Source organism: Anolis carolinensis, chromosome 1, assembly GCF_035594765.1.
Source record: "Anolis carolinensis isolate JA03-04 chromosome 1, rAnoCar3.1.pri, whole genome shotgun sequence".
In the NCBI taxonomy this organism is placed as follows: domain Eukaryota; kingdom Metazoa; phylum Chordata; class Lepidosauria; order Squamata; family Dactyloidae; genus Anolis; species Anolis carolinensis.
Genome location: NC_085841.1, coordinates 290437051 through 290460355, shown reverse-complemented (window position 1 = coordinate 290460355; position 23305 = coordinate 290437051). Strand labels below are relative to the sequence as shown.

At 36.9% G+C, this 23305-nt stretch overlaps 1 protein-coding gene across 5 annotated transcripts in view; it reads right to left on the bottom strand.

Annotated features, from left to right (window-relative positions):
- ppfia1 (PTPRF interacting protein alpha 1) overlaps positions 1 to 23305 on the bottom strand; it is a 68168-nt gene that overhangs the window by 35975 nt on the left and 8888 nt on the right. For all 5 annotated transcript variants that reach the window (XM_062967844.1, XM_062967845.1, XM_062967847.1 and 2 more), the window contains exons 3-10: positions 11640 to 11741; positions 9238 to 9402; positions 8101 to 8175; positions 6404 to 6505; positions 5779 to 6000; positions 2202 to 2348; positions 956 to 1090; positions 211 to 294 (exon numbers count right to left, since the gene is read on the bottom strand). In XM_062967844.1, coding sequence (XP_062823914.1) covers positions 211 to 294; positions 956 to 1090; positions 2202 to 2348; positions 5779 to 6000; positions 6404 to 6505; positions 8101 to 8175; positions 9238 to 9402; positions 11640 to 11741 — 1032 coding nt within the window. The remainder of the gene's footprint in view (positions 1 to 210; positions 295 to 955; positions 1091 to 2201; positions 2349 to 5778; positions 6001 to 6403; positions 6506 to 8100; positions 8176 to 9237; positions 9403 to 11639; positions 11742 to 23305) is intronic.

The following is a 23305-nucleotide window of genomic DNA, read 5'->3' as shown; positions in this document are numbered from 1 at the left end:
TACTTAATCTTTAAAAAGTGTATATAGAACAAAACTCTCTAAGCAAACTCCACCTCCCCCAATATTTACTGCCTCTTGCCCATAGCCAGTTAAACTCTCTGTGGAACATCAATTAATACTTTACACTACCAATCTGAAACTCCATCAAGAATGTATGTGTCTGGCAGCAGAGGGGCAAACAGGACTCTGATCATCCCTGCCTGAACATACCCTCAGCAGTTCCTGATTTTTCTCTTCCAGCTGTGCTTCCATCTGCCTCAGTCGTTCTTCAATGTTACCATGTCTTTCTTCAGCCTGTCATTTTAAAAGTTTTAAGTGGTAATTAAAACCTAGGAATTGATTTGGAAAAGCTATTAGCAACAAGCATACCATGCTTTATGCAGGATGCTGTTTTTGTTCATACATTCCAAGATGTTTCATGGTTAGTTTCCACAAAAGAAAATGAATGGATTCATGTATTAAACAAGCAATAAATTATTTCACTCTAGGATATCTTGTTCTGGTGCTGTAGCAAATGAAAGCTTTAGCACAAAATAAGACTTTGCATCTTTCAACAAAGAGTATGTTTTAACAGTTTGGCATTTTTAGCTACAGAATCCCCAGAAGGTTGGTTACAAAAGCTAATAAAAGCAAGAAAAATCACAAACAATATGTACAAGACAACTATAAGTCATTTATAAATACTTTGCTTGAACCTGTGATTTAAGCAACTAGGAACTGAATGAGGATCGATCATGCAATACCCAGTGCTGACAAAAGAGTCTTTAGTAACCTCTAAAATCGTTTTATAAATTGTTGTTATAGATCTAGGTCTCTAGTTACCAATATAACATTATTGTCAGGCCATTTTATTGACGAAAGGTGGGGAGACAGAATAAGGGACATATGAAGAAATGAATTACTACATGGAAATGTTTTCAGCTGAAGACAAGCTGCTGCATTGGCATAGGTTTACCTTAGTAAGTGCTGCTACTCTCTGAGCAAGTTCAGCCTCCACTTCCGGTAGAGTCTCAGCTTTCCTCAGAGTCTGCTGCAATTTTTGTTCTGCTAGTTCCAGTCGTTCTTGTAACTGCCGATTCTTATCTTCACTCTAGAAGCAAAAATACAAGAGGTTTGTTTAAAGCTACTGATGTAAGTATTTTTCCAGCTCTCTTCATTAGCAGGGAGAATGATCTTGTGAGAACATAAACTTATGAAATAATGTCTATCAGATATTATATTATAGTATGGGTAAGAAATATGTTAGTTCACATGCAAGTTGAGCATTCCTAATCTGAAATATTTGGGACTAGAAGTATTTTGGATTTTTTTCAGATTTTGGAATGCCTGTATTTGCAAACATGTATATAACAAGGTATCATGGAGATGAGACCCAAGTCTAACAAAAAAATAATTGATGTTTGATTTACATCTTTATAGGCATAGCTTGAAGATAATTCTATACAGTATTTTGTCACTATCTCAACCACCCATGTGGGTAATTTTAGATTTTGAAGTATTTTGGAATTCTGGATAAGAGATGCTCAACTTGTACAACTAGTTACATAAGGAAATTATTTACATGCCTAGCACATCAACATCTTTATTCTTGTCTAAAACCGATTTTCAAAAAATAAGCTTTCCAACCCATAACATGTTCTATAAAAATGTAATGCATGCATCTGCTACAAAAATGGATGAAATACTACATCCTAAAACTAATATTTTAACTTGTGCTTAGTCACTGTGCTGCTGACCATTTGGCCTAAACTATCTGTCATGTATAGAAATGTAAGATGTCATTCTCCCTCTGCAGTATGCCACGTCATATCTCAAGCCATTACTAAGGGTTCCCCAATCCCAGGAGAGGAGTTTTCTACAACTGAAAAGGAGCAGCAGATGGGAAAGGGTCATTATGCAAGCAGCCTTCTCCTATTATAATAAAGGCATACTATTAAATGCTATCTACTATTCAAGCCACTAATGGTATGACCAATCTGCTAGGTGCCCAACTGCATGATACTTGATATTTTCCTTCGTATCAAATATGCTTAGCAGGCTATTTATTAAAATATTTCCATCATATTCTGTATCCAAAGATCTTAAGAAAAGACACAGTCTATATTGAGTTGATAAATACTGGAGGGCATCTGCATCTACAAATAGAGTGCTATCATAGCTTGAGGAAGTGTCATAGTATTGATTTAAGTAACAAGTTCTACCTGTCGATGTAATGAATCTTTATTAGCAATTTCATTTTCAAGTTTATCGTTGATGTCATGTACAGATGTAGCTTCACGTTGTGCAGCGAGGTAGCGTTTTTCAAGAGTTGTGATTCGCTCTTCCATATCTTCTTTTTGAGCCATTGCCTACGTTGTAAGAATTGCCAGAATTTTTTTAAAAAAATACAATACATAGGTCCAAGGTCTTATCTATTTTCTCTGAGTTCCATATGTTGAACACATTTTAAGGGCAATCAAAAGATCATCTGACAAAGTAATTTGTTATAACCATACTTCACTTGCAATGTTTTTTTTTTTAAATATCCTGTGCCTCTCCAAAAAGGCACCTAACCAGACTAATAATGTAGGCCAAGTTTTCTTTTAAATTTAAAACAAAACAAAATAAACACATAAAAAGCCAAAAGATGGCCAGAGCTAAACAATGTAAACTTGCTTCAAAAACAAACCAGCTCACTTGTTATTTTTTAAAAATTTAAAAAGTCATTAGTCTGCCAGAAGGAAAACAACCCCCCTTCTCTCAAAATGATGTTTAAGAGCAGGGGTCCCCAAACTAAGGCCCGGGGGCCACATGCGGCCCATCGAAGCCATTTATCCGGCCCCCACAGCGGCGGCGACTCCCTCCTCCTCCACCGAGGAAGGTGTGTGCGGCATGAGGGAGCAGGGAAAGGCGCATGCCTTTCTCGCCTCCTGCCTCGCCCGGTGAGCACCTTCCAGAGCTTTCCGTGTTTATAATGGTATTTTAATTATTATTTAATAATTAATTATCAAGGGGGTGCTTTGCTATTATTATTGACGCAAAGACACAGTATAACACAGCAAACGCGATATATATGCTGGATTTCGTATCACAAAATCCCAAGTTCCCAAGCTGTGTGATGTATTATTATTATTATTATTATTATTATTATTATTATTATTATTATTAACAACATTGAGGCTGGGTGGCCATCTGTCAGGGGTGCTTTGCTTGTGCTTTTGGTGCACAAAGGTAGAAGGGTGTAGGACTAAATGGCCCAAGGGGTTTCTTCCAACTCTCTTTATTATTTTTATTATGATTATTATTAACATTGAGGCTGTATTTGTTCCCGTTTGGTTTTTTTAACTTCAAAATAAGAGATGTGCAGTGTGCATAGGAATTTCTTTATAGTTTTTTTTTCAACTATAGTCCAGCCCTCCAACGGTCTGAGGGACCATGAACTGGCCCCCCGTTTAAAACGTTTGGGGACCCCTGTTTAAGAGTCTAGAACAGTGGTTCCTAACTTGTGAGTCCCCAGATGTTTTGGCCTTCAACTCCCAGAAATCCTAACAGCTGGTAATTTGTCTGGGATTTTTGAGAGTTGTAGGTCAAAACACCTAGGGACCCACGGGTTGAAAATTACTGGTCTTAGAAGCAGCCACAAAGGAAGCCATGTTTCATGTTCCTACCAAAAGTACCTCCTTTGGTGGCAGAACTTCCAACCCAGAAAGACTCCTATGAGAGAACGTTTCCAATTTATGTAGGGCATAATTCCAAGAACTCTTAATTGTGATTGGAAATAATGATGCTGTTCTAATACAGGGATGGGCAGGGTACAGCTTCCAGGTCCAATAAAATCAGAAAAGTTCCATTTCCAATACATATTGTCCATCAAGATGACCAAAGCAGGCTCTTCTACTACAAAGCAGGCTCTTCTACTTGAAGCCAGACTGAAATTGATCTAAACATTCTGCCTAACTCAGGACGAAGACATCATCATATACAGTAGAGTCTCACTTATCCAAGCTAAACGGGCCAGCAGAACCTTGGATAAGCGAATATATTGGATAATAAGGAGGGATTAAGGAAAAGCCTATTAAACATCAAATTAGGTTATGATTTTACAAATTAAGCACCAAAACACCATGTTATACAACAAATTTGACAGAAAAAGTAGTTCAATACGCAGTAATGTTATGTTGTAATTACTGTATTTACAAATTTAGCACCAAAATATCATGATATATTGAAAACATTGACTACAAAAATGCCTTGGATAATCCAGAACCTTGGATAAGCGAGTCTTGGATAAATGAGACTCTACTGTACTTCAATATTTTGCCTAGGAACGGAATAAAGAAAATTGGCCAGAAGTCTCAAATAACAAAGGTCTCACTTACTAATGCCTCCTTTTAGGCAAGATGAAATTACTATCCAGTACTTCCTGCATTCCTTTATAAGTCAGAAAGGACAAGGGTAGACATACTCTAGGACTTACACTTCCAATAATTCTGTCCTTGTCTTTATATAGCTGATGTGTGCTGGTGTTATTTGCCATCAGGTTGACTCTGACTACAGCAACCTTAAGAATAAGAGACCTCCAACAGCCCCAGTCAGATCTTGCAAACTCAAGGTTGTGTCTTTATGGATTCAGTCAATGCATCTGTAGTGAGATATCCCTCTTTTCCTACTTCCTTCCCCTTTACCAAGCAGTATGAAAAGAGGGAGACCACACAACAGGTGCAGTCTTCTCTTTTGTGCAGTACAAACTAGAAAGCATTTATTACTGCACAAGTATAAAATAGATGCACTGAGTCCATATCAGCTGTGGCACCCAGATTGGCATGAATAACAGATGAGAGTAATGTTACCTACAAAGTGTTTGCAAACAGCTCTCAACTGCCTATTAAACTGACATTTTCTTTTCATAGGCCAGTGTAATATTCTCCTGACTACAAAAAAACTACTCTGAGTAATCCTATAAACAATATTTTCACTAGACTTCCAAATATCCTCTAGTCTAGTGCAACTCAAAATGGTGATCCATAGACCTATGCTGGTCTGTATGAGGTTTTCAGAAGCAATGTATTTGAAATACAGAATAATCACATTAACAAACAGGCACTAAACAATGAACCAAATTCATATAGCAACTCAAATTTAAAAACCAAACAACCAGAAATTTCCATCAGAATTCAAACAACGATGAAGTTACATTTGAAAGCTTATTAGAACAGTTGATGAAAATCTTCCTGGTAACACAATAGTTCAGTCCTTTATTCAAACCGCAAATAATGTATTCCTTGATGCAAAAATAATTATGGAAATTGAATTTAAGATACCATATTTCATCACATAATAGTCGACATTGCATAACAGTCACACCCTCTTTTTGGGATCTTGGTTAGGGTCCCCAAAGATTTATCATATAATAGTTGCACTCCCACCCACAAGCCTTCCTCTTGGAGCAGCCCCTGTAGCTCCGAGGGACAAGCATGAAGATGGCTGTAGGCATAAAAGCTGGGAGGTTTCCTTTGGCTGCCGGAAGCTGAGGGAGGTTTGCTAGCTCTGGCCTGCAGAGAGCTACAGAGCTTCCTTTGGTTGCTGGAGGTCAAGGGAGACTCCATAGCCCCCCCCCCCCCCCCCCCGCTGCTGCATGTAGGTGGACAAGGTCTATGTGGCCTTCTTTGGCTGTTGGCCAAAAGCCAAAGGAGACCACGGAAGCCTTGCTCGCCAGCACCTGCCAGTAATTTCCCCTCAAAAATGGGGCAAAAAAGTGTGACAATCATGTGACGAAATATGTTTTTTTAAGTTTCTCACCTCTCGTACATCTCTTTGCAACTTTGTATTCATTTCTTCAGATTTTATTAGATCTTTTCTAGCAGTGTCAAGATCTTCTTCCAGTTCTGCTACTCTATTAGAAAGGGCAGTGATCCGTTCTTTCATTTGGGCTTGCTCTTTTGTTTGTTTGTCTATGACATCTTGAAGTTCAATTACTTTAGCAAGGTCTTCATCATGACTCAGTGATCCATTAGAAGATCTCTATGGGGAGCAGAAGAATATTGTTAGATAGTCTATCATATTTTTTCATATTCAGCCATCATGATTCTAGTGAGAAGAAGGTCACAAGTAAGGGTCTGTTTGCTTATCACTTTCTGTTTGAAGTGGGTCTCTAATTTCCCAAAACTGAAAAAATAGATAATCTAAATAGCTCTATGTTTATCTGAAAACAGCATTTTTCATATTACCTAGTACCCTAGATAGAATAAATAATTTTAATCAAGTAATCAAGAAAATAGAATATTCAATGTCATATATAACCTTTTGCACATGTTACTTTCTCACAACAACATGCTGGAGGCATACAAGCCACCAAAATTTAACCAGATATAGATTTCTTGCACAAGTGATAATTACACCTTACAAAAACAGGTTTTATACCTACCTTTCCATTAGTGCTAGGTGTGTTCTCCTGATCATGATTAATATCAGGCATCCCATCAGCCTGTGTTCTTTTCTGATTGTTCTGATCTTTCAAAATCATCAACTAGAAAAAAATTAAAATACTACATCTGTAATCCTGATAAAGGATATTAATTCTGAACAGAAAATGGATCTTTAGTAACAATATTTCCAGAATTAGAAAAGCTGTGTTCCTGAATGAAGAGATAAGACAATGTGATTGATATGGTATTTTAATTCAATTTAAAAACCAAATTTAAACTAATTTCTATAATCTAGTCAAAGGATGATTTAGGACATATCTAAATTGACCCTTTATCTCTTTGTGTGTGTGTGTCCTCATGCATGACTCAGCTTTGTGGCAGCTGCATGACACATGGAGCAGATTTGGGTTAACACGGCCTTGAACCACATTTAAAACGTCAGGGATTGCTCTACATTTTTGCTGAGAATCTGGCTCAAACCACAACTTTGGGTCCATCCCATATTCATTACATGGCCATCCCATATTCCCAGACTCAGGTGGCCCAGGGACATGGATGGCACTCACTGTTCCCCTCCATATTCTCATCTGTCTATCACTCATCGACTGGAGTAGAATCAGCCAAGACACAAGAGGTGACTGGAGAAGGGGAGGGAAAGGCAAGGGCAATTCCTCCTCTCCTCCCTTCCCTGTGCCACTCTAGCGCCCTGGCTGACAGCCATGTCACATCCGATGGCCACCAAAAAGACAAGAACAATACGGGGATCATAAGGACTCCCTCCTTATGTGAGGTTTGGCAGTAAAAATCATCTGGGGTCTGATCCGGAATTCAACATTCTGAATTGGCCTTGAAATACAGCGTTCATGTAAAACCGCACACAGTCAAAATATGCCTCACAAATACTATGAATATTTAAAGAATACGGTCCTTAAAAAAGGAGAAAACTCTATTAACAACAATATATCAGTGATATAGATCACACATGGTTTTACTAAATATAGTTTTCAGGACAGGATTTGAATTACAGGAAATAATTTTCTGATAGGTGTTGTCTTGACAGTGAAATATATTAGCTCTGGGTGGGGTTTTTTTTGGGGGGGGGGGGGTTGTTGTATGTCTTTCGAGCTGTGTGACCATGTTCCAGAAGTATTCTCTCCTGACATTTCGCCCACATCTATAGCAGGCATCCTCAGAGGTTGTGAGGTATGGATAAACTAGGCAAGGAAAACTTTTTTTTTTGTTTTAGTTTTGTTGAGATTGTTGAGATGTTATGTTTAAGTGTGGATTCCTGTACTGAGAAGAGATTTTATCAGAGGGACCTGTAGTCCTTCCAATTTAACAATTCTATGATACACATTTTATAAATATATTTCATCTGTTTCAGTTTCTATGCCTATATTATGTAAATTCTGCAATGGTTCTTGCTCACAACAATACATTATTGAAATTCTGTAATTCTATATTTGCTGTTGAAAACACTTTGATTTACAGAAAAATTCCCAGGATAAATTTAGTCTGTGTTACTATTCATAGCATTCCGGGTAAGATCAAGGAAGCATCACAAAGGCTTTCATGATTTTGAAGAAAGCCCTTCTGTTTCCACTACAGTTGCATGCCTCCCTATAAGTTGCTCCAAGAAAGTGAAAGAACAAGTAAGAATTAACAAACTGATTTCTGTTTAATGGAAATTACTTACCTCCTTGTGTGTAGTACCAAGTTCTTCTTCCAACAAACTACACCTTTCAAGTGCTACTCGTAATCTTTCCCTTACCTAAGATATAAAGCAAAAATATGAACACAATGAAATTCTACTAGCATCACCAACTAACATGCTAGAATATATTTCTTGCATAAAATAAATGGGAAAACATTACTGTACAGTAAAAACCCGCATGGTATAGAAGGGTGATTTTAATTATTTACATTCTTATTTTATATTTCCTGATTAGTCATGGACACTAATTTGTTGCAATTAGTAGCAAAACATAATGACTAACTGCATCTTTTTGTTACCTAGGAAAATATTTTAACCATATGCATTTTGATCCAATGAAACGTAAGTCAAAGCAGGAGCCATTTCTGATAACATAGAAAGTTTCTTATTTTCACAGTTCCACATGCACAACATTATTCTGGTGGGTTATTATTAGAATTATTAGATGACTCATTCAGTGACATACATATTCAGGGAAATCCCTCCCAAGCCATGTGCTTTTAGCAGCCCTAGGCTCCAAGACTAAGCAGTCCTTTCTTCCCCTGGCTCTGTTCCTCAAATGTTTTCTATATTACAATTCAAAGGTGTTTTTCCTCTCTTGTATCTTCCCCTCTACATGTGAGGCTATGAATATAATGTGGGTAGTTGTAAAGCTGCAAACTAAAAGCAAAGCTATAGCAGAATGAAGTGAAACAGTAATGAACAAATGAAGTAAATGCATGGAAAAGAAATTGGAAGGGTAGACTTAAAAGTATGTTAACTTCCAATTTAAGTCACCATTACATTGTTCTATATACTGGAGGAGTACCAGAACTATAAAATTTTAACTGAACAGACATAGGCAAATATTTTTCTCAGTTACTCTCCTGATTTTACTAAGAGAAATTTCACAGAAACCCAATGCACTGGCCAGCTCCTACTCGCAATATTTGATATGACAAACAATCTAGTTTTCACTGAAGCCTTACTAGTCTGTACTCCCAAGCTATTTTCCTTTAATTGATACCTCAAGTGATAGTACTTTTGGATTACTAATTTTTAGACTAAAGCTCTTAAACTGCAAGCATTAATAAACATTTCACAAACCAACAGGTGACTTCAAAACCCATCTTTCGTTACCTTTTCATCAAGGGCTTTATGATGTTCAAAAAGAGACTTTAGTGCTTTGAGAACTTCAACTTCACTAGAAACACCTGCTGGAGACTGAGCCTGTCTCTTTACTACAGTCATTCTAAGAGACCGTTCATGCCGGGAAACAAGGCATTCCAAATGCTCTAACAGCAACTGAAAAACAATCAAAATTAAATGATGAATTATATAATTCTGCTGGTTTTAAAAGTGACTATTTAATTATACTTGGTCTAAAAAAGGAGACTCGGAATGCTTCCTTATAAATTAGAAAGAAAACCAAGGTAACTGGCTGTCCAAATAAATAAATGTATAGCTACATTACCTTTTCTGGAGCAGGCCACTACTTGAGGTCCAGAACTACATATGCTCCTCACTCGACTACATGTATAGCCCTTGATAAACTAAGCTCTGACCTTTTGCCACTCTACTCAAAGAAGGGGGCAGGTCCTTTTTTCTTTTTTAAAAATAAGAGTTAATATCACAGGTTAACTTTTATCAAGAAAGGAACAACATCATTCTCTGCGTAGAGGCTTTCAAAATGCTTGGGTAGGAAAATGGCAGTGGACAGGGACAGCTAGCCCCCCAAGGCAGCACTGCTTTTCACTCACTATGAAATGACCTTTGGTGTATTCACAGGTCATATTAAATCCATCACTCTAGCTCAATCTGCCCTCAACTTACACATGAGGTTGACGTGTATATATCATAGCTAACTTGATTCCCTAAGCCAGTGGTTCTCAACCTGAGGGTCCCCAGGTGTTTTGGCCTACAACTCTCAGAAATCCCAGCCAGTTTACCAACTGTTAGGATTTCTGGGAGTTGAAGGTCAAAACATCTGGGGACCCAGAGGTTGAGAATCACTGCCCTAAGTTAGTCACCCCTCCTGCACTTTGTCAGCCACAGTCAAAAGTTCCAGATACACACTGCACTAATCTTAGAAAGCAACTCTACAAAAATCAATCATTTTACTGTTTATTGCTCTTCATAAGCATTCTGGATGTTGCTTTATTAGTGGCAAGAATGGTTGCATCACTATTGTATATGTTTCCCTTTAATTTTAGACAACATTGTATTCATATATGTGCATTTCCCACTATTTCCAAATGTTCTGGGTTGCTTTATAAAAGTACACCAATTTTTATTACATGTATACAGCACTTTTCTGGCAAAAATTGCACTAAACATATAATGTAGGCACCTGCTCATGTAGTTTGTACTTCAATGATATGTGAAAGAAAGCTGGGAGTGGATTTTTATTTTCCTGCCATGCTCTATGGGGGAATTTATGGTAAATAATCTACCAAGAATGGATGCAAGGGCAAACTATTGTTTATGCAAAACAAAGTTTGCATTCAACCAGAATGAAAACTTTATATGAAATAATGAGAACAATGTGCGTGAATCCAATAGCAGCAATCCATTTTCTTTCATGACATAAGAATTGGGACAGATCTTGGAAAAGTAACATTTCCAAACTTTATAACTGACCCAGAGATGAGGACATCCTTGACAAACTTCCACTGTGCACTCTGAAACACACTAGAAATGCAACAAAACTGACTGCTACCATATATGAAATGGCTCTAACAGTTGCAGAGCAGAGATCTCTCTACTACTATTATAAATTTTTTCTACCCTGCTTCAAACTATCGTATGCTGATTAAACACTGGTGCTCCAGATAACATCTTATACAGACAACTCAGATGACCTTTCTGCTGCATGCAAAATGCAATAAAGATAAAAGATGTCAGACTACCGAGAGTGGTTGTATGAATCAGCTTTTAGTTTGCTTTAGAAAAAAATGTTACATGGGTGCTGAAAAGCTGTATCTTTATGGAGAAGAAGATTGCAGATTTGCTCATGAAAAATAAGAAATGCTATCTGCAAGCTTCAAACTCCTCTCAAAAGGCAAAATACACACAGAGAGACAAAATCCAAAATAAAAAAGCCCTAACTGTGGTAATAGCAATAATATCAGCACTAAAACCATTTATATTATGCATACTACTTAAAACCAGTCTTCAGTTTTTCCAGTTTTAACATTCAGTATGAACAGCATCTTGCTTCTATAACTGAATTCAAACTATTTGATTGAAATAAGAACATATAATACATTCACACACATTTTCCTTGTAATTGTTTTCACATTATTAATTTCATTTATAGCTTGTTAATTTTCCAATCAAATAACAGTAAAACTGAATAGCAGACTTTATACATTTGTTCAAAACTTGTAGCACTGAATTAATAGACACAGAATTTTAACTGAAAGTTCTGTTCATTATTTTCCCCCCTTTAATTTGAAAAGCAATGACAATAATATATTGTATGTCAGGATTCTTCTCAACAAAATCTAACACCAAAAGGCTACTGCAAGTAGTAAACTCACCCTTGTATTGTTTCTTTCTGCTTTCAGTTCTGCAATTTCTTCTTCCCTCTCAAGGAGTTGTTCTCTGCATACATTAAGCTCTTTAGTAAGTGCTGCGAACTCCTAGAATAGAAGCAAACAATGTTAGGTGCTAGCATCATCAAGTTTGGGCTCTAAACTTCTTTGCTTCCAGATGACCTAACCTCTTTGAGGGAAAGAAGCAGAAAGAAAAGCAAGGAGGAGCAACTAGATGTGAACTGGACCTAGAGAAAACTCCCCATATCTCTTCCTTTAGCATATTTTGGCCATTAACTCTAACTATTCTTAAACAACAGCTACACAGTCTGTGGATGACTGAAGAAGCCTGACCTAGAAGAAGAGGATGGGTATCACACATGGTTGCATGACAGGACATCTTTCCCAATCAGTCCCCCAAAACCTGACACACTCCTGCACCTTCAAAACAAAAGCAGAGATTGGTATTGAAATCTGATGTCTCCATAGCTGTACTCTTGCCTTGTCTCCTATCCATACAATTATAACCATGGATTAAGAGTGAATTCTTGAATTCATAGGAATTGTCCCCTTGCAATTCTACATTTCCATGAACTTGGCTGTCAGCAAATTGCTTCAAACAAATAATTCGATGCCCCTACCTTTTGGAAGTCAAGTGGAAAAATCTACTGAACAGATGAAAACATACTGTAGAACAGTGATAGCAAACACAGCAACTCAAGTGGATTTCAGGGTTGTTGCATGTTTTCCGGGCTGTATGGCCATGTTCCAGAAGTATGCTCTCCTGACATTTTGCCCACATTTATGGCAGGCATCCTCAGAGGTTGTGAGGAATACCTCTGAGGATGCCTGTCATAGATGTGGGCAAAATGTCAGGAGAGAATACTTCTGGAACATGGCCATATAGCTCGGAAAACATACAACAACCCTGTGATCCTGGCCATGAAAGCCTTGGACAACACATCAAGTGGATTTATTTATGAGAATGTGCAGGGCCCTTCATCATGAGGTTAAACTAGAATGTGAAATAGGGAACCTTTAAAAACCTAAGTTTTTTTCTGAAATCCTGTTTGGAAGGGCTTCAGGAGCTACAGTTCACAGTGAATGAGGTTAGGATTATAGGATGGGGCCAAAGTAACACAGTGCAACTCTTACACAATTTGACATTGCCCTACCTAGCACAGCTCAATTCTATTGATGTCAACTCAGAATGACACCATAGTGCAATAGGTTTCAGGTATATAAAGCACTACTCAGTTCTATGTATGGTTTTTCAAAGGTATGCTAGGAGAACAAATTGCCAGGTACAAACCAAAGCTCCTGCCCCAAACAATATCTTTTGGGTCTTTAAACAGCTCACTGACTGGATCAAAATAAGTCAAGTTACAGTTAAACATTAAAAATCTGTACTTTCCAAACATTTATGAAAAATATCCCCTCCCCTGAGGGAGGCACCGAAACACTTCTTAGAATGCATGCAATTGAAACTGTACATATAAATGGATATATTTTAGGAAATGTACACAAAATGCTTGTATCAAGCTCTCTCTCTCTCTCTCTCTCTCTCTCTCTCTCTCTCTCTCACTCACACACACACACACATACACACACACTCTCTCTCCCTCTCTCTCCTTCACATCAGCTCTAGTTGATTAGATATGGTTATCATGATTTACTATGGGTGATCAGATGGCTACTGGAAGGTGGCATATGTTCTGTATCTCAAAAACTTGAACCAATAGGGGAAATCTGTGCCATTTTTGGAATCAGCAGGTGAAATATATAACAACAACAACAACAACAACAACAACAACAACAACAACAACAACTTTATTTTTATTCCCCGCCCCATCTCCCCGGAGGGACTCGGGGCTGCTTACATGGGGCCCACGCCCAGGCAAAACAGACAATATAAAACTCATCAATATAAAAGCAAATTGATAAAAACAAGTAAGATCGCAAATACAAAAAACATACTTTGATAAAATCCTGGGTTGACTCCTAAAACGAACTGGGCCAAAAAACTGCGAGTAGTGCGAGCTATAATTAGGGAAGATGTAGGTACCATTACAGTGCTAGGGAAGAAGTACACAGAGAGAATATGTCCGGTTAAGGGAGTGGAAAATGCTATAAAAATAAAATAGACAACAGGGCGATCCAAACTATGGAAATCAATTGTCAAAGGCCTGTTGGAAGAGCCAAGTTTTCAGGCTCTTCCGAAAAATAAGGAGGGTAGGGGCCTGCCTAATGTCCCTGAGGAGAGAGTTCCAGAGCCAGGGGGCCATGATGGAGAAGGCCCTCTCCCTCGTCCCCACCAACCGTGGTTGCGAGGGTGGTGGGAGAGAGAGAAGGGCCTCCCCCGACGAAGAGACCGTGCAGGTTCATAGGGGGAAATGCCGTCACGAAGGTAGGTATCCAGAAACAGGGTTAACATATGAGGTATCAAAATGTGTTGGCCAGTATTATTGTACGAAAGCAACAAAGAGCAGCAATATCTTCTACCCAGTAAGGCAGAAGAAAAGAAAAATACTAGTAGGATATTTAACTGCCTTAGGTGATATTCAACCTACATATTCTTTTGTACTTTCAACATTCTCCCACAGTATCTAGTGTTGCCCAATAGGAAACCCTAGCTATTGCTATTTGTTGTTTGAATTTGAATTTAATTTACCTCCGGCCAGGTAGCCAATTAGGATGATGCAAAAGGAATCTAGATTTAATTTAGCTGGTTTCCCCTTGGTGAATTCCTAGACTACTGTGAGGCTTTGGGTCAAGAGGCTCCAAACTCTTTCCTCCTAAACAGGTAAGGAGATGCACTCCTTATCCTAACCCCAATGTATCTACAAACATTCTATTAGACATAAAAATGTAAAACCTTGAGAAATTCTGAAACGTTGAGCTTTAAAAAAATGAAAATGTTCAGGAATGTTGAAAAATGTAGTATTCCCCTTCAGCTTGAAAGACATTTTGTTACTTTAGGGACATAATCTTTATTACATACAAATCTGATTGCCATAAAATCTGTGTGCTCTTATAACAGATTAGTTAGAATATAATGACAAAGTAATTCACTTTCACTTTTAAAAAATTGTTTTACAATTGGTACTACAAGATTCCGAACTGTAAGGAACACCTAAACTATAAGGAAGCCCCTGTTTTCCCAGTTTGAGGAGAAAGAATTATGTTCCAGTAAAAAACAGAATATTTTTGGTACTGTTTCATTATTCAGGCAAAGGCCACCAGGGAGCCCTGTAGAGAGAAGGAGTGTCCCATTTATGGGGATGGAAGGTGAGTTGAAGTAGGAAAAACATTTCCACCTGTCTTCCTGTTATCCCCCCCCCCCCACCTCATGTCCCCATTGTGGAAACAACCCTCATTTATGATATGGGAAGGGGAGAGGGGGAATGACCAGCAAAAATGGGGGAAATGGTTTTCCAACTCCACCCCCCCCCATAAATGGGACAATCCTTCTCTCTCTAGCACCCCCTAGTGGCCTCTACTCGGATAATGGAACAATACCTCATTTTTACAAAAATCTAAAGTACATACTTAGAAATGCATGTAGTCTGTAAGTAAAATTAAAGTTCAAATGAAAATAACTTATTCTGTATTTATGGTGAAATCTCATTTTATCATATTCAATAAAAATATTTAGTATTGTAGAATTATTCTTGGCCAAGGGAAACAAATTCTTTTAAAAAAGCCTTTCTAGCTAATATCTATATCAGTAGTACTCAACCTTTGGTCCTCCGAGTGTTTTGGACTTCAATTCCCAGAATCCCAGCCAGCTGACCAGTTGCTAGGAATTGTTCAAAACACCTGGAGGACCAAAGGTTGAAAACCATTTATCTATTTCTATATTTTAAAAAATCACTGCTATGTTGAAGATTTGCAGACTTACTGAAACTTCAGTGGTACCCTCTAACTAAAGACTGTCAATATTATTGGACACAAATACTTTTCTGGTACAAAACCTTGGTATGCATTATTGGAAAGTCACTGTACTTCTAGATGAATGCGTTTGAATAAGTTTCCCATCAACTGCTGAGGCCATGTTGGAGACAGTCATCTGTCTGAGGGTACTTCTTGGATTCACACCAGATGCAAACAGCAGAACCATGTGTCAGTCTACTGCTTGCAGCTGCTTTACATATTTTTCTTTAATTAAACTTCTGGCTTTATCCTCACAGACAAAAATAAAACATATCTCCAGACTATTTCAAGAACATAAGGAATAGATTATTTTAGTTTTAAACTTTCATAACGAACAGCAAATAGCACACCACACAACAAGAAAATACAAACACAATCACATATCAAGAAACATTACACTTCAAAATAGCCTTCCCCATACCATAGTTAAGGTATGCTCCCATTACCTTGATGCACTGTACTTACTAGTTTTTACAAAATCCATACTATGGCAAATAAGCCTTTACTTCATTTGACTTTCTTTTACTTATTATTTCTTTTAACTATATTTCATGGCTGTGTGTGCATTTCATTCTAACACAACAACAACATAAAGAATTGTCATACTTTGCAACAGAGTGCTATGCTCAGTGGTCAGGAAATTTCACAACTTCCACATAAACCTTTTAAGCCATGTTTATGGGGGTTAATATAAATACAGTTTTTCAAGACACACTTTGAAATTGAACTGACAAGGGGCACAGTTACTTTTAACATGCTTAAACCAATAAAATAGCTAGTGCCTCATACAATGGTATATAAGAAAATGATAGAATGGTATTTAATAAGAGCCAACATACTGTAAAATTATCACTTCTGTAAACATGTGAGAGTAAACTACACATTTACAAGATAACTTCCCTTTCTTTCTGAACTTAATTCTGTTATGAAGAACAAGCTGTGCCCAGCCACGCATTGCTGTGGCAAAGTGTGGTGGTATGGGAAATAAAGTATTGAGGAATTGGTGGTAATTAGTATATGTTATTTCCTAAAGCTTGTGAATATACAATATTTCTGGTTGTTCCTTTTTTTTGTCTGTTGGAGGCAAGTATGAATGCTGCAATTAGCCAGAATGATTAGCATGTAATGGCCTTTCAGGTTCAAAGCCTGGCTGATTCCTGCCTGGGGGAATCCTTTGTTGGGAGGTGTTAGCTGGCCCTGATTGTTTCATGTTTGGAATTCCCCTGTTTTCAGAGTGTTGTTCTTTATTTACTGTTCTGATTTTAGAGTTTTTTAATACTTGGAACCAGACTGTGTTCGTTTTCATGGTTCACAGCAACACAATAATAATAATATTAATACAGTAGAATCTCACTTATCCAAGCTAAACGGGCCAGCAGAACCTTGGATAAGCGAATATATTGGATAATGAGGAATTAAGGAAACGCCTATTAAACATCAAATTAGGTTATGATTTTACAAATTAAGCACCAAAACATGTTATACAACAAATTTGACAGAAAAAGTAGTAATATTATGTTGTAATTGCTGTATTTACGAATTTAGCACAAAAATATCACAATATATTGAAAACATTGACTACAAAAATGGCTTGGATAATCCAGAGGCTTGGATAAGTGAGACTCTAGTGTAATAATAATAATAGTAATAATAATGACTGATAATACACACTACTTCTATCCCTCTTCAGTTTCCTCCCTGGGGGAATTCTTTGTTGGGAGGTGTTAACTGGCCCTGATTGTTTCCTGTCTGGAATTCCCGTTTTCAGAGTGTTGTTCTTTATTTAGATATTATATTGTTCTGCTTTATTATACCACAGTAATTGTTATTACTGTTATTGGATTATATGAGGCCCCTTCTACACAACTGTATAAAATCCACATTGAACTGGATTATATGGCAGTGTGGACTCAAAATAGTCCAGTTCAAAGCAGATACTGTGGATTATCTGCCTTGGCATTCTGGGTTATACAGCTGTGTGGAAGGGCCTTGAATCTACACCACAATATAATCCAGTTCAAATCAGATAATCTGTATTTTATAGGCAGTGTGGAAGAGGCCTAAGTGAACCCTCTGCCATTGTGGCTGGGGGAGTTGGTAGGACACCTAAAGGCGGCTGGGCCTACCCTTCTGACTGGCAGCCAGGGGGAGAAAGGCTCTTCTTCATCCCCTGTAATTTGGACTATTTCTAGTATTTTTTATTGAAAGACATAGATTGGATGACTATGTCTTTTGTGGCCAAATTTAGTGTGATTTGGTTCAGTGGTTTTGTTGTTTACTCCATGGGAAAAAACACACATTACATTTATATGTATAGATAGATAGATAGATAGATAGATAGATAGATAGATAGATTACAACAGTACCCATATTCAAAGGTGTCTGGGATCCTTCATAGTCAGGATTATCATTGCCACAGTAATTTGTAACAATGCCAGTGGGCTGGTGAGAAAATATACAACCCATGGGCCTCTATCAACTGCTTAGAACTGTTACCTATGAATCAAGTCGCAGCACATGTTCACAGTATATTATTCCATTATTTAAAAACCTTTCCATAATGGCAGGACTACTCAGAAGTAATGGCAAACTATCTCTGAATGTCTTTTACTTTGAAAACACTGTGGTGAGACAATCCAAAATGAAACGAGACAGTGCCTACGCACCGAGTCACAGCATATATTCACAGTATATTGTTCCATTATTTAAAAACTTACTATTGTCAGGCCAAACTAAGACTATCTCATGTTGGTTCACACACCATAAAACCAGGAATTTGGGGGAAAATATGACTCATGGGTCAGAAGGTACTGAGAAAAGCAAAGGACAATTGCTAATAATGTATCTAGCTGATGAAACTGGACTGACGTAGAAAGGAGATTCAAGCTCAGATGAAAGAAAATGTACACAATGTATCTAGCTAAAATGTGAAATTTGGGAGTATGAATAAAAAAGGTAAAAATCAGAAAACATAAAATGGAAGGAATAAGATATAGCAATATTTGGTGTGAGTGAACTAAAGTGGATGGGAATTGCATATTTTCCAATGATAATAACATTGCATTTTATTCTGGAACTGATAACCAAGAATAAACGAGATGGCATTAGTAGTGAGACAAGATGTAGCAAAAGCAGTCAGGGGGATACATTGCAAAGTCTGGCCAAATCGCATCAATAAGATTTCAGGGAAATAGTACAAGTATAACCAAGTCTGTGCTCCCATCACAGAGACAGATAAGGAAGAAATGAAAAGTTTCTACAGAAGCCTCCAAGTGGAAATTGATTATACACATACTTAAACAAAAATATTGTTAATCATAGTCAATTGGAATGCAAAAGGAGAAAACTGTAGGAGAATACTGTAGGAGAATTTGGCCTAGGATCAAGAAGTGAAGCAGAAGAGTGACTGAATTTTGTAAGATCGCAGTTTGTTCACTGCAAGCAGAGTCTTCAGGCAACCAAATAAATGTCTACATATATGGATGTCACCAGATGGCCAAAATAAAAACCAAATAGACTATAAAATTGGAAGCAGAAAATGGAGAAGATCTCTCCACAAAAACAATATGATGAACGTATTATGGCACAAACTATGTATTGCTGATACCTACAATTAGAGTAAAGTTGTTTACTAAATCAATCATTGTGCCAAAAGTACAACTTGAAGAACATCCTTGTAGAATTAAAGATCATGTAAAGAACAGATGTGCACTGCAAAGCTGACATATTTCTCGTTTTACATTTTATTACTGTTTTTTATCTTTTTATACTGTGAATTCTGTTTATGTTGTTTATTTTGTTCAATTATGTTGTTCAGGCTTTTGCCCCATGTAAGCTGCTCCAAGTCTCCGCAGGGAGATGGTGGCGGGGTATAAATAAATAAATTATTATTATTATTAGTAGTAGTAGTAGTAGTAGTCAAGGACACTGTTAGGCAAGAATACAGAAACACAGTTGTTCTCATGACACGATGCTTTAGAAAAAGTTGGACTTAATTTCATCTATCAAGCAAGTTTTATTTGATGCCCAGTGATAACTTTTTTCATAAGTCTTTTCACCACAATTATAAAACTATGAGAAAAGTTTACTAAATGTATCAGTAAGAACTTTAATTTTCTCTAAAAAATACACCATAGAAAGCAAGAATGTTTATTGTACAATGGCATGATTTTGTTGGCAAGCGATCATGTAAAATTGTGCTAACATTTAGGCATTTATCTGCAGTACTCCCTCTTGATGCACTCTGTAAATGAGAATATACTTTCCAATCGAAGGGCAACTCCTGTACTTCTAGTTCAACAAGCTTTCCTAAACCCACCTAAATTTCAATTAATCTTGGAAGTTTTAACTGCATTTTACTTCTGGCATTGGAATGAAGCCTGTTGGAAATGAATGTGTTAATGCCTTAGATAATATCTCCTCCTTCTCCCCATGTAACTTATTTAAGAAACTTTTTATTTAAATTTAGTTAGAAATCTGCATTTTTGCCAAGGACCCACATCTAAAAACCTGTGAGTGTTATCTACTGAATACTGAAGACTTAAATTCTTCAGAGGTAAATGTTGCTGAACTGTTAAAAAAAAAAGTAAGCCTCTTTGGGCAAATACCAAGTTCTTGCTTTTTTGTGGAATGCCAAGCACACTGTGTTCAATAAAATAATGCTAACTGGCATTTTGGAATTAAACATTTAGACAGTCTGCAAAGTTAATACTTGCAATGTTTGTGTGATTGATGGCACACGCTGGCATTTGTTGTCTTCCTCTTTCTAATTCTACATATAACGTATCACCTATCAACTAAGAGTATAGCACAGTTAACAAAGCAGACATGTTGCTGGGCATTGCTTCTTTAACTGCATGTTCCAGCAAGTTTTTTTTACCAAATCTAAAAATATGCACACGAGAATTGAAAGAAGAAAAAAACAGAACAAATACTTTGCAAAAAGGAGCCTCTTTCTCAGAATCTTTATCAACTTAGGCTGCTGTTGCTGTTATATAAAATAGCAGACCCTATTGGAAAAACAGAAAGCCCATAATAGATATTTTGACAGTCACAAAGCACCTTTGACTGTATCAATACAAAAATACTCTTTCCAGTCTAAACTATGCCAAATAATATGTACTTTTTCTATGTAAAAAGCAACCACAAAAGGCAGAAAATAACCATAGTACTTAAAACTATTTACAAGCTGTACACAAACTGTTCTAAAATCTAACCACTGAAGTCCTTATTTATTTATTTATTTATTTGCATTATTTATATTCCGCCCTTCTCACCCCGAAGAGGACTCAGGGCGGATCACATTACACATATAAGGCAAACATTCAATGCCTTAACATAGAACAAAGACAAGACAAACACGGGGCTCCGAGCTGGCCTCGAACTCATGACCTCTTGGTCAGAGTGATTTGTTGCAGCTGGTTGCTCAACAGCCAGTGCCACAGCCAGTCCTTGGTTTGAAACAAATAGAACACCTTGAGATCGACTGGTAATTTATTTTATTTTTATTTTATTTACAGTATTTATATTCTGCCCTTCTCACCCCGAAGGGGACTCAGGGCAGATGACAATGTACATATACATGACGAACATTCAATGCCATATGAACATAGAGACAGAGACACAGAGGCAATTTAACATTCTCCAGCTTCCAGCTTACTGAGGGTATGCTCGATTCCAGCCACAGGGGGAGCAGCTGCTTCATCATCTACTGTGACATCGAGTCCTTGATGGATATTTCCTCATTCCAAACGCTGCTGGACAATTTTTATGGTGTCATACATTCGTTAAATTAGCCTCCCCGCATAAGCAGTACTTAAATTTCCTACTTGATAGATGCAACTATCTTTTGGGTTGCTTAAGTCAACAACAAGCAGAGCTATTTTTTTTAATAGTCGGGTGCTCACTCCGACATGGGCTGGCTTCAAACTCATGACCTCTTGGTCATAGTGATTTATTGCAGCTGGCTACTAACCAGCTGTGCCACAGCAGGTTATGTGGTCTAAATTGTTTAGTATCAGCTATTTGTATACCACTTGATTACAAATTTTATTCATGCTTTATTCAATTAGTACAATTTGAAGAAATAAAGCTCAGAACCTTTTTTCAAGTATAAAGTAAAGAGGTAGAGCTTCAGAAAAAGCACTGTAACATACAACACCAGTTTAAGTTTTGAAATTATGATAAGATATTCAATTTAATATGAACCAATTATATTTTCCTGGAATCTAATTCAGATACAGTAATCAAACGTTACAACAGATAACATCACATCATATACTGAAAGAATTTTATCCCCTTTTGATTTCAAAACTCTCATCTATATTTACACTTCACAAACTTCATCACTACTTGGCATTCAAATAAGCAAGCATTTCAGTAATCTCTTTTGCAACCATTCAATGTTTATTCAGTTCAATATCAATCTTACACCCATCCTATTTTTGCAGGAAAGAATTCTTAGTATGAACAATTTCTGAAATGAGGTAGGTTTTCTGAGGTTTAAATGTTAGTCTGTGTTCACATTTAATCCATCTGATATAAATTAAATATCTACACAGACAAAATGAATGCTGTGGTTAAATGAACTAGCTGAAATCAGTCCCAACTAGAATGAATTGACCCAATTTACCTAATTGTTGATTTACCAAATTTTCACTGATTAATTGGGTCTATTCTACTTGCGGCCATTTCCTCATAGAGTTCCTCATATTACTCATGACAAAACCAGTCCCATTCCCCTACTCACCATTATTTAAATTTAGGAAACCCACTTAATTTATATCCTCAGAATTTAAAAGCAAAAATTACTCACTGTTACTGGAATGAAGATCCTGTGCATTTCTGCATGAGTCACTATTCTAGGACTGCCAACTGACTGGAAGGATCATGCCTCAGTTATGGCAAACTTAAGTTGCATTGTTTTGAAGGGCCTCTTTTAATCTTGACTAACACTAGATCCAAGGTACTATCTTCAAAATCTAATCTATCATTAGAGAACAGCACATTGCCAATCCTTGGGGCTTCACGCTCTTCATATTTAAATTTAAATTCATGCTTAAGACCGTACTCCTCCACTGCATGGAACAAGTACAATTGATACCAAATGAATGTTAATTCCCATTGTGTTGTTAATCTGAAAATACAGCTATGAAAGTATCTCCTTCAAATATATACAGTATATAAAACAGTGATTTAGTATCATTGTGTTTCTAAATTGTTCTAAATATTCCCCTTCCACAGCATTAACTAAGTTACGTAATTTATAACTCATAACATGCATCCCAAAATTATACAATCAATGTTTTAGACCAATTTTTTATTTAGCTGCAGAAACATGGGTTTATTCAAAAGTACAGTAATTTATGTCATAAGTTTAAATGCATTATTCCTCTACCCCAAAGCATCTTAGAATATAACATTGCACTTTAGTTCTAGTGGCCCCTCCAGGCCATCCTCTCCTCCATCCCAGTGGTCTTTTTTTTTCTTTCTTTCTTCTTCTGTGATTCATATGTTATTTGAGTGATTATATTGCTTCTGTTTATGTGATTGTCTTAGTCAATTGTTATGGGTTTTTTTTTGTATTTTATAGCATTTTATAGTGTTTTCAGTGTTTTATTGTATAATGTTTTATGCTGATTTTATATTGGAAACCGCCCTGAGTCCCTTTTGGGAGAGAGGGCGGTATACAAATAAACTTTTACTTACTTACTTAAAGCAAGTCCCTTAATTAGAGTTAC